Source organism: Leuresthes tenuis, unplaced genomic scaffold, assembly GCF_036924035.1.
Source record: "Leuresthes tenuis unplaced genomic scaffold, fLeuTen1.0.hap1 SCAF_10, whole genome shotgun sequence".
NCBI classification, from domain to species: domain Eukaryota; kingdom Metazoa; phylum Chordata; class Actinopteri; order Atheriniformes; family Atherinopsidae; genus Leuresthes; species Leuresthes tenuis.
The window spans coordinates 29,741,544-29,753,116 of record NW_027325364.1 but is presented as its reverse complement, the minus strand read 5'-3'; the positions used below and the strand labels follow the sequence as shown (position 1 = coordinate 29,753,116).

The following is an 11,573-nucleotide window of genomic DNA, read 5'->3' as shown; positions in this document are numbered from 1 at the left end:
CGTATTAATGGTGTTGCGTTTTTGTCCAAAGGAAATTTCCATTTCACCACTCACCTCACAAACACGACACATAGTTTAGGTAAAAAAATAATAATAATAATGAAAAATACACTAAAAACCTTTTTGGACACAGATTATTTATTATTCAATGGTTAACACAGCACCAGGTTATGTAATGGTAGCTGCTTTTCAAAAGGTTCGTAACAGTGAAGTTTATCAATAGGCTATTTCTTCTAAGTATTAGCGTGGTTGTCAAATTTCCCACTCTAACAGCCTTCTCGTGGTACGCCCTCCGTTGTATGCCAATCAAAGCCCAATGTTACCGTGGGAATAGCCTGTTCTATATATATATATATAAACCTTCGTGACAGACGTCTTTTCTAGTTTGTGTGTAGACAACTGGTTTTTAAATATATTCAAATATTCTAAAACAATTGATTGTTTACATCAGCATCACAAGTCAGATAGTCCTTTCATTGAGGCCGCGTCTATGACGAGAATAAATTAGAATAAAACATTATCTTCACATAGTGTTGACAGTGGTGATCTGATGTGAGCTAATTTTAGATAAATATTACTAATTAAACTATGTAACCAGGGACTTGCTTAAATGTTCAAATAAACACCAGAAAGCTAATGTTGCTAAGATGACAGGCGAAATAAATATAGATAGGCCTATTGGATTATAATGGAGACTCGCTAACATCATTGTACAACAATGGAAAATGCACGTTGAAGTAAAAGCCAATTAAGAATAGAATATTCTTATCCTCAGTAGTCTTTTTGTCGTTTCAACACCACTCCATTCCTTTTGAAGAATACAATTGTCAGTATCACAATGCAATTTATGAACAACAGAGGTAGGCTTGTGGATACCAGCAGCCTCTCTGACAAATTATATCAAATCTATCTTCCTCAAGACCCTTGCTTCTAGAATGTTGTTGAGGTGGCGTCTGTGCTGCTTTGATAGCAAGAGAACAGGCCACCTAGATTAACAGACATTGGTTAGACCCACTCTGAAAGAAATAATCTTTTACATTTCATTTTCATTTATCTATTTAGTTTAGTTTAGTATTTTAACCGTGTATTCTCCTTCTTCTTCCTCTTCTGGGCAAACAGGCAATCTGCAAATCTGTCATTGTCCTTCTATTATGGTAAAATGGATATATGAAGGCAGAGTATCGAAGCCCAGTTGACTGCAGCCCGTCCAGCCTCTAACCTATCAGTTAGTCCACGGTCACGGGTCACATTCGCCATGTGACTGTCCATTCCTTGTCATCTGTGCCCGTGTGCGCTTGTGCGTAGGTTCAACTGTGCACTCACGCTAAGCCTCTGTTACTCCCTTGAAGCCAATTCGAACCGCGACGCTCCGCAGAAACGAAGAATATGAAGTTATTACGATTACGACTTTAATTGGGGCACCCACGGTTAACATTGACTTTCAAAAAAAGAAGAAAATGAATGGATGCTAACAGAGCTTTAATGATAATAATAATAATACGAATAATAATAAGATTGCATTGGGATTTGTTTTAGTCAAAGTATTGCAGAGTGCTTCCTAAAATGATTCAATTGGCAAAACAACAGCAGGTTCCATTTGTCATATCGGTGGTGTAAAAACAAAAAGCATACTGAACGGATGTGTCAGTGATAGAAACAAAAAAATAGAATTGATCAGTTGTTGTTCTGTTTTGACACTGTGATCCCCGTTGAGCCATAGAAGGTGTGTTGCTCTACTTCACACTCAACCGTGCGAACAGCTTCGTGCAGGTGAAACTCATATGACTGAACATTCATCGGTGTCCCATCAAGCAAGATTTGAACAGTTTGAAAACAGGTAGTGACTCAGAAAATCTTAAAACATAGAGGGAAAAATGATTAATTCAATCAAAATGGCCCAAAAAAGTATACTTTTTAAAAATGACACTATTTGGTGGCAGATGGACGAACATTACTGTCAGTCACCTCCAATATTAAAGACAGATAAGAAATCACATGGATGCTTTTTAAAAGATTAAGTTCATCACGAAATCTCAGAGCATTAATATCACTTTGTCAAACAATCTATTGCATGTTGTTATTATCATTATCACAATTGTTATTATTTAAACGATCATCTTTTTTTTACATTTGTAAATTCTTTATTTGTGGTTTTCTTTTTGACACATATTTTCATGTGATTACGAAGCAACTCAAATGCTGTGTAAATAATTTGTGTAAATAAGCTATCTGGAGACGTTGCACTGTGCTGCCTTTCCATTTCGAACATTTTTAGGAAAGTTCTTGTCTGCAGTGAGCAATAAACCGGTCCTTAGTTCATGGCCTTAGTTCGGCATTATTGAACGCCGTATAAATTCTTCTGCTGTTATTGTAACCGCTTGGCCCATGTTTGCGAGCCCATTAAAGATAAATGCTACTTTTTCAAGCACTTAATTACAGTGTCAGGTGAAAAACGGTTATAAAAGGTTTTGCCAAGTGTAATAATTGCTGCTGAAACCTTGAAACAACGGACCTAAATGCCAAGACACATGAAGATAAAGATTAGAAGCAAGTGAATCTGATTTTGTCTTTTTTTATTTCTCGAATAATAAAACGAAATACCATACAAAAGCTTATCCTGTTACAGGCCGCAGCCCTGATGGTTAATCTGTGGCCGGTCAAGGTTTAGCTGGATGAAATCCAAATTCTGTCCCACACAAGTTTGTGTAGAGCATCGCGCCTGAAGCGCTCACATTTATCCCCTGAACTCAATTCTTTCAAGACTGAATTATCTTGATATTCTCATCAACTGTGAGTTCAAACAACGACCGAATTATGATTTATGAATGCGCTCAATAATAATTGTAGGTTGACACACGTTTACGATGCAACAGATCTTAGAATGATTGTTTGGTGGTCATGAGATGTCAACCGTAGAACAACCCCTGTGTACGCGTTAAAAAAATGCTTTTCTGTAAGTCAATTATGGTATCAGAAGTGCACGATGTAGATAAATATGTGATATGACACCGGATGCGCCCAATATTACAGACCAGTTTATCAGCCTTTGACGTGGAAGATAATAATGACGCTTAATAAACACCGAGACTTTTGCTGGCAAAAAAAGGTGAATGGGAACTGGTTACATGGTCATGTTTTTATTTATTTATTTTCTAAGTATGGTAATTCTTATCAGTTATTACTCACAATGAGCCTTCCAGTTGGAAGTACTCAAAAAGATAAAGGTGTCTTTCTGTCATCTGGTGCTTCCTTGCAAAACGTACCTGCTGTTATGTTGTAAAAAGCCCCATAATTCAGCCACATAAGCTCTCACAGCCTGCTGGCGATGAACTTACAGACTATTAATTTGACGGGCATAGTAAGTGGTTCCATCTAAATATTGGTTTTGGACTGTAACATTATGTCCCCTCTTGTGGCATGAAAAGCATTCAATAAAAACAAGACGAACGCAAATGTATCATGGAAATATTTATTTCTAAAATACATTTTTAACATATTTTAAACTTATGGCTGTTTTTGACAACTTTATCATTTCAAGGTCAGAAAAGAAAATATAAAACATTATGTACACGGTCTTGATATTTACAGGTGGAGGAAGCTGGACATGGCCATGACGCTGCAATCGTTCCACTTGAGGTGCAAAGAAGAAAGAAAATCCCTCACTAAAATGTGCTGCAGTGAACGTGTCCTCAATTGGAGAGTCTCTTTGACCACAAAAGTCGCTGATTTGTCTCTCTGCGTTTTGTCCATTTTTGTTTTGTTTTGTCTGTCCAGGTTAGTAGTCCTGATGTGGGCTGTGCGTCAAACTGTGCCGTCGCAAGTCACAGTTGCGCCGAAACACCTTTCCGCAGCGGCCACAGCTGTAGGGCTTGATGTCTGTATGGGTGAGAAGGTGAGTTTTCAGGTTACTTCTTTGATTAAAGGTTCTTCCGCATGTGGGGCATTTGTGGGGAGACTCCTGTTTAGATTTAAAGCAAGGAAAGGATTATTCCCTTTTAATTGTATAGAAAATCTGTCAGTTGTATCTTTCACTCTTACTCCTTGAATTGCACAATATGTTTATAGCGTTTGCATCTCTCAGTCATCTTTATGTTTTAGTTAGATAATAGGCCAGACGCAATTGCTTTTGTGACTGAATAAGATCCCCATGCAGTAAATACACCATTCTAATCATTACGCATTACGTACATTTAAGGTAACCATTAATATTCTGAGCTTACCTGCATGTGTAAGGTTTTATGAACGGCTAGAGTTCGAGACTGACAGAATCCCTTCCCACATTCTTGACATTTGAATGGCTTTTCCTTGGAGTGGATGTATCTGAAAAACAGAAATGACACTTAATCAATGTGTGCTCATGCATGGACTTGCTTACACATGTTACAAATCCCACTTTTACAGGGCTAAAATCTCCATTTACAGAGCTAGAAGTTCTGAAAGTCCAACTTATTTCTTAAAAGAGCTTTAGCGCCCTCGTGTAGAAATATCAGGGAACAGACATGTCTGTAATTAAAGTAAATTAAGAATATATTTGTATGAGCTTCTTCTGCAGAGAGCATTTAGAAAAACGCATCTTTTAAAAAAAACTTGCGGGCAGTTTGCTGAACGCGTCTGCTTTAAAACTCAGTGCTTAACGCTGCATTTGCTTACCTGTGGTCTCTGAGATGGTCTTGTCTTCTGAAGGCCTTGTGGCAAATATCACAGGTATAGGGCCGCTCATCTGTGTGGGTCCTCTCATGAATGAGGAGGTTGTAGGACTTGGTGAAATGCCGGCCGCAGAACTTGCAAATAAATTCCTTTTTAGTTTTGGATGGGAGCCTGCCCCGTGTGGGTTTTCGGTCCGGGGACAGCTTGCTCAGCTCTGAGATGGTCCCCCCAAGTCCCGATGCCAACTTCGCCAGATCCGCGGCTTTCGGCGGGTCTTCCTGAGTGGCAGCGAGGGCCAGGTTGGCAAAGTCAAACCTAGGTCTGTCCTTGTGCAGCGAGGGTACGCCGTGCGTAACGGTGGCTTGTTTTGGATGGAAGAGCTGCGCGGCCGCTGTGAAGGGCAACGCCGGGAAAGGAATTCTGGGGTCCACCAGACCTTGGGCGGCTGCCGTGATTGTTGACCTCAGTCCTTGCATGTGTGGATAGCCAAGAGTCCAGTGGTTCATGTGCATGGTTTGCACCGCGCTGAGGCCGTACAATCCTTGCAGCTGGTCGGCGGGGAAAGTGTTGACGGCCTGCAGGAAGGAGTAGTTTGTGAGCTGCAGGGCTGGGTGCAGGGGGATCGGAGCGTGCAGTGCTTTGCTCCCCATTTCGGCTCAGACCTCTGCAGAGGAGACGCTGGAAACCCTGAGGAATATAGATAGAGTTGATTGTTAATGCCAAGTTTAGGATGTGTAATTATGTAGAGACGAAGACGGTGCCTGTCATAATAAAACCACATTTATGCACACACAGCAATTTCAGACATGTTTGTCATCTAATTTCACACGAGATTTACCACAAAAAAAGAAAAAGAAATGTATCCATCAAAAATTAGTATAATGACCATGCAACCCAAATTAGGGCTGAAAAAATAGAGGAAAAAACGTGATAATTTCATTCAATTGCACAGCGTGATTGAACTGATAAAGTGATCTGAACAACCTGTGAAGTCAACATTTTCCCTTACTGCAAATCGTGTAAAGAGTAAAATGTTATTTGTCGCAAAACCGGAGAGAATATTGCCCAAAAGGTATTTTATAAGTGGGAGTTTGAACAGTTAGATGCGCTTCAAAGAAATCGTATCAAACAAATTACTCATCGGAACTGACTTTGTATTAAGTGGATGTAAGGGTAACTCATATGGCACTAATTATCACTGAAAATTGTAATTTCAGATCCTTGAATGACGTACTCCATCTCATAGAGGGCAAACAGAGAAGACACCGAGTTGTCTCTGATGGTTGTTGTGTTTCAGAATGCAGAACAAGTACTTTGCAAGTGTACAAGTTAACAATTTGCCAGCAGAGCTCAAATATGTTTAAATCATGCGTCAGAGCAAAACAGCCGAATACCCAACACGAGGAGACACTGGCTATAAGTTTGTTGGCAACGCATTTGCATTTTATTTTGTGGTTACGTTTAGTTAATTTTATGGGTGCTAATATTTCTACTTTTAGATCAATTTTATGCCATGCTAAATGTTTTTTTTTTCATGTATATACATTCATGTTATAGTGGGTCTCACCTAGTTAACAAAGCCTGGGCATTTATAGGCCTACATTTCAACAGAACACTGTTTGCAAAGTCTAAAATCAAGAGAAACCTGCCAACACAATGAGAGACAAATGAGGTAAGCTGACGAGAACTGGCCTGGTTCCGTTTTTGCGGGCACGACAAGTTATGTTTTTCCCACATAGAAAACTCCACCGTCGAAGTTCAAGGCTCCAGATGGTGAAAGTGGGACTGGCAATAAGCCAGCGGAGCGACGGCGATCTGACCTTCAGATATGGGCAAATGAAAAGTAAGAAAAAGGAGGCTTAGTTTTTGTCTTTGTGGCTGAGAAAAAAAAGTAAAATTGATCATTCGTAATAGATTCTAAAGTCAAACCATCTTGTAACCGGGAGATTCCCAAACCTTAAAATGTAGTGGAGATTAAGGCTTTATCTTTATTTGGAAAGAGTCCCCAAAATGTAAAGTTTTGCGTACAGACGTCAGAGGACTGGCGGTCACTTGTTCCAGTCAGGTTCCAGTTAGTTTTTCTGCGCAAATCTTTGAATTCTCTCGACTTCGCTTCTCCCTTAATGCGATGGGGTTAAATATAATTTCGCACAGGTGCAGCATAAATCACTGTGAAGGCACTTGTTCTTTGCCCACTTGTACCGCTTCGTTCGGCTTGTTCTTCACTCACCTTTGGACTTCATTTACCCTTTGCTCTAAGTGTGTTGCTCTTCGAGTCCCCACCAGTTTAAATATTTTTTTTTTTTGGAAGGAGTTTTTTGTTCAATTAAAAAAAAATGTCAACCGTTTAAGCCGTGACATGTCTGTACAACCGCGAGGGCCACTGCTGCGTGTAACGTCGTGAGCTGTGGCCACAGATCAGAGATGTCAAAGCGTGAGTGAGCTGTGACCTCAAGCTGTCAGCAGAAGCAGCAATCTAAGTATAGTACAATGGATTCAATTTTCGTTCATGAAAAGTTATCGATTTCACCAACAGTTTGATCTCGTTGGCTCAGAGTTAAGTAAAACAGAAACAGTCAAGTTTCCTGTTAGATAAAAAAAAAGAAGTTTTAAGTGAGCTAAGAGAGGGTGGTTCCCTTTCCGTACAGGTCTGACATATATTCTGCCAAACAGAATCTTACCCCAATAAATAGCTGCCAAGGGTCCTGCGGTATGTCAGTAATCCACAGTAACTATAGAGGCGACGAGCTCCAATAAAGCGTCGCTAAAACGTTTCCAAGATCCAAGTCCATGAAACTTTCATGTAGCCATGCAGCCAACTCTGATGTCTTGGAGTTTTGCAGAGATGTGACAAGTTGTGAAAAGCTGAGGAAGGAGATGAAGAGGTTTGGAGGAGAAACAGCAGCAGCGTGGGAGTCCCGTCCGGAGCTGGGGCTGGAAGTGTGCGGTTCCTCACTTTTTAGGGCTCCGGGACTCTGGAGCGCTCAGCCCGCCCTCCGACACGCCTCCACCCCCCTCCTCTATCATTAACTCCAATGTTCCCTCTGTTTATTTGTGTTTGGATAGCAACTAAGACTCCAGACCATAGTAGAGAAGCGTGTTCAGTCAGTTCAACCTGCGTCTTCTGACACCTCTCACACAACATATAACCAGGGCTGATACCTTCTTTTGTAAGCATGTTTGGAAGCACAGGGGGAAACCCTGAGCGGTTTTTTCCCTCCAACTCCACTCTTATGAAAATGTGCTTGTGGATTCTTGAACAGCTTACGAATTTTTTTTCTTCTTTTTTTCCTTTTTAAAAACCATAGGGCCCTTTTGCCAAATGGAGGGTATATACAAGATCCGCCTCATTAAATCGTTTTATTTCAATGTGGTAAGAGACAGAGAGAAAGAAGAATCTGAGGTTTGTGATTGAAAAAAAAAAGCAAAACACAAATAAAAAACTGACACTTGGAGACAAAAGTAAACAGTTAAATTACTATTACTTTTTTGTTGTTTTAATCTTTTTAACCTTTTTTAAACTTAAACTTAACCGAACAGTTTAATCTTTATTCATGACTAAACATGATTGTTACCACATGGATTGACCCATGTGTTCTCCAAAAAAAGAAAGAGCTGCTATTTTACTTGACTTGATAAATTGAAAAGGCTACTGATACAGATCCAATTTTAAAAAAGTACAATTTCCGAATGGACTAAATGGGCATTGGTGTTGACATTAGCATTAATCATAGAGAAATAAAAAAAAAGTTTCCTTACATCCTTCCTTTTTTATCATTCATTCTTTTTTATTTGAATTTGTAAAAAGTGACACAGTATATGAGATTAATATGGCCTCTGATTTCATAGCAGTTTGTTTGTCCATGTGTCTGAATCAGAATGTATCCATTTAAATTATTTTATTCATTCACTTTTTAGTTCACTTCCTTCAGAAGATCGTTCTGGAACATGTGATTAATTCAGTGCATTTTTCCGTTTAAAAAAACGTGTTGATATCATGAGAATGTAATGTGCATTTTGACAAAAAAAGTGTTTCAATTTGGGATTTCAAAAAGACTCACTCTGCTCGCGAGAAGTCAAGGACGCGCTTGTGTTCACTCAATAAATATATTTGATAATTTTTCTTCTCGATACAAAACGCTTGGAACCTTTCTGTGGGAATTTGTAGTTTAGAAATGTTAAGTGCAGCAGGAGTGACAGAGGTTGCTGCGGTTCTTGTCTTTGCTTGAGAGTTTCAGTTGGCAGAATGCAGCACTGCAGCGCCGCCTATTGGGACATAAATGAAATAACAACTCTTCTCTTCAAGCAAGTGCGGCTGTGCTGTTCTGTTCGAGCAACTTTGCATTTTCGTCGACATCCCAGAGAATAGGAACGTCATCAAACAAGACAGCATCGAAGGTGAACACATTTAAATGATCTTATATATTCCCAATGCACACACTTAATTATGAAATGATGAAAGAAAAAAAAAGCCAGGCATCCAGCGTGTAAGACAAAAACACGAACAGTTTGACTGTTATTTGTATATGCTTCGGATCGCTACAACGTCTGACCTGTTCATGAACACCTATAAAACCTGAGTGGATAATCACATCAGAACAAATGGGCAAAGAGATAGATTTCAGTTCATTGTATGAGAGAAAACAATCTAAGTTATTGTCAAATACGTTTAGTCTTTCGATGAGCTCATGTAGCCTTAATTTTCGTTTTCTTAGAGCTGCAGAACATTGTCTGCACACAATATGCTTGCGGTTTTCGTTCGGTTTCATATCACCCCGGCCTCCATCTTCACTGTCAAAACACTGAACAACTAGAGACGGATTAGAATGCACATAAACCCCCGAGCTTATACATTGTAAATGGCAACATCTCAGTGTATCCTTTTCACTGGAGAAATTTATGACAGTTTAAATCATGATTATTTTTGTTACTTGGAACGAGCAGTAATTATTTGAATGTCTCAAAGTCTGGAGATACACACATACCTATCAATAATCACTCATCTAATAACCAGTATAGTCTTATATTCACTCTCATATTAGAATTTTTCAAAATGTCAAATAAAAAAAAGAAAGAAAAGAAAAGAAAAAGAAAAAAGTAAAATTCTGTGACGAAAATACAAACTTCCTGTAGGAACAGGTTTTTTTTCCCGTTTTTCTTTTCATTGGTTAACAGGCCTATAACTGTAAAAAATTGGACTTTCATAAATGATAGATTAGGATTGGTTTTGTGGCTCTCCTCACTGACAGAATTAATTTTTGCTCCATGACACTTCTAGAAACTGAGACACCCATTTAATTCCACCAAACATTAATAACAGGAATACTTTTCCAGAAGTGAATATATGATTCATTGTGATTCATCGTGTTTAATCTTCCTAAGATGACATTATTACTAAAATATCAAAATTAAATTTACAATGATCAGAGAAGACCATGGGATTTAATCTGAAGTCTTTTTAATATTCCTGACAGGACATTTTGGCCCTCTGTTTTACAGTTTTCATTTTAGTGTTACACAAATCTTTGCTAAAGGATAACTGTATTCTTTCTAGTTTGGGTAACGTCAGAGCCACAGAGTTAATGTCTTGCCCTGTAGCCCCACCCTGAGTCCCCTGAAGCCGCCATCATTCTCTATGATAATATGACTCCCACAGAGTATCAGGGCTGCAGTTCAGTGCAGCTGCCAAGCCTGTAATGGCCGACACTCCTCTTCCAATAACAGTGAGTGACAGAGGAGAGATCTAACAGGAATCATGACTAGAGAACTGTATCAAGCTCAGATGTTTAAAGAAAATGTTCAGTTACAGAGATGCTCTGGATTTGTGAAAACATGAAGCTGTCTTGAAGTTCCTAACGCGCAACTCACTTCAACTTTGAAAAATTCTGTAAAAAATCTTTAATTCACTAAATCTTTAATGTGTTGATACATTGTTTTTTTTTATAAACATATGGCTCTATATGTTAGGTTGGTGTCTCTTTCATTCTTCTGCAATGATACTGTTAAAATGATGACATAATCCTCTTCATTTATGGTACTATATTAGATATTCAATATCTCGGATATGCAGATGTGACTATCCCTGTCTGACAACATAACAATGATGTTCAACGCACATCTGTTTGACTTCTGCGCATCCTGCCACATCGAGTTATCTGAATTTCAAATACTGCTCCTTACCTCTGCTTTACTCACAAGTAGAGTCCTCGGCAGAAAACGTGGAGCTGCTGGCCTGCTCTGGAGTCTAACTGGGTCTGTTTGTCTCTCTGTGCTGCTGTGTTTCTGAGCATGTCAGCAGACAGGATGTCAGGTCCATAATGCAAGAAAAGGGGGAGGTAAACCTGTCACTGTTACCTACCTGATGTGGTTTCAAAGCCCCCACATCCCCACCTACACTCTCACTCATCTTCTCCCACAGCGGCTCTCAGGATGGGTGTTTTTCATTCAAAGACCCCCGAGTCACATTTTCCTCCACATCATACTCTCTTACCTGAAATTGTACATTTCTAGAAAAAGGGTGTTATGCCTGTCTTCCCTTGTGGGATGTTGTTGTCTGAGAGTGAAACAGGATCATGTATTCATCTCTTTCTCTCTCTCTCTTTGTAAAGTTTGTTTTAAATGGTTATTTGTATGTGATGGATTCTCCACAAGGTACTGCAGATATTATTTATGTATTCATATTCAGTGTAGCATTATCATGCTATGTATCTAGCTATTAGTATTAATTTTGCGTCAAGAGATAAAGCAGTCCTTTTGTACTAGTTCTGTTTTGGTTTGCAAGTTATTCTGCGCTGCCTGCAATCTTTGTATCACCACACATCCTGCACGTTTCGATAGTATGAAACAATTCTTTGGTCTTTTTCATGCCATTAAGGGAAGAGTCTTCGAGCTTGCAAGAGCGAATTGCAAGAGCGTATGTCTAAAGG

General features: G+C 39.2%; 1 protein-coding gene across 3 annotated transcripts; it reads right to left on the bottom strand.

The window, feature by feature from the left end:
- Positions 1-3,468: 3,468 nt before the first annotated feature.
- osr2 (odd-skipped related transciption factor 2) lies at positions 3,469-10,907 on the bottom strand. 3 transcript variants are annotated; one of them, XM_072393352.1, is made up of 4 exons: positions 10,828-10,907; positions 4,651-5,334; positions 4,221-4,320; positions 3,469-3,958 (listed from the first exon to the last, which is right to left on the bottom strand). In XM_072393352.1, exons 2-4 carry the CDS (start codon positions 5,295-5,297, stop codon positions 3,776-3,778), a joined length of 930 nt encoding a protein of 309 aa, XP_072249453.1. In that variant the 5' UTR covers positions 5,298-5,334; positions 10,828-10,907; the 3' UTR covers positions 3,469-3,775. The 3 variants fall into 3 exon arrangements, with proteins under 3 accessions (XP_072249453.1, XP_072249452.1, XP_072249454.1); XM_072393351.1 differs by lacking the exon at positions 10,828-10,907 and adding an exon at positions 7,329-7,573; XM_072393353.1 differs by lacking the exon at positions 10,828-10,907 and adding an exon at positions 7,329-7,573 and having other exon boundaries at positions 3,469-3,876.
- Between the last annotated feature and the right edge of the window lie 666 nt (positions 10,908-11,573).

Bases quoted from the DNA above. Each gene is read 5' to 3' on its own strand.
- osr2 (XM_072393352.1), bottom strand. From the start codon at position 5,297: ATGGGGAGCAAAGCACTGCACGCTCCGATCCCCCTGCACCCAGCCCTG. The intron at 4,321-4,650 runs GTAAGCAAATGC...TCTGTTTTTCAG, and splicing joins GACCATCTCAGAGACCACAG to ATACATCCACTCCAAGGAAA. The intron at 3,959-4,220 runs GTAAGCTCAGAA...AAATCTAAACAG, and splicing joins ATAAAACCTTACACATGCAG to GAGTCTCCCCACAAATGCCC.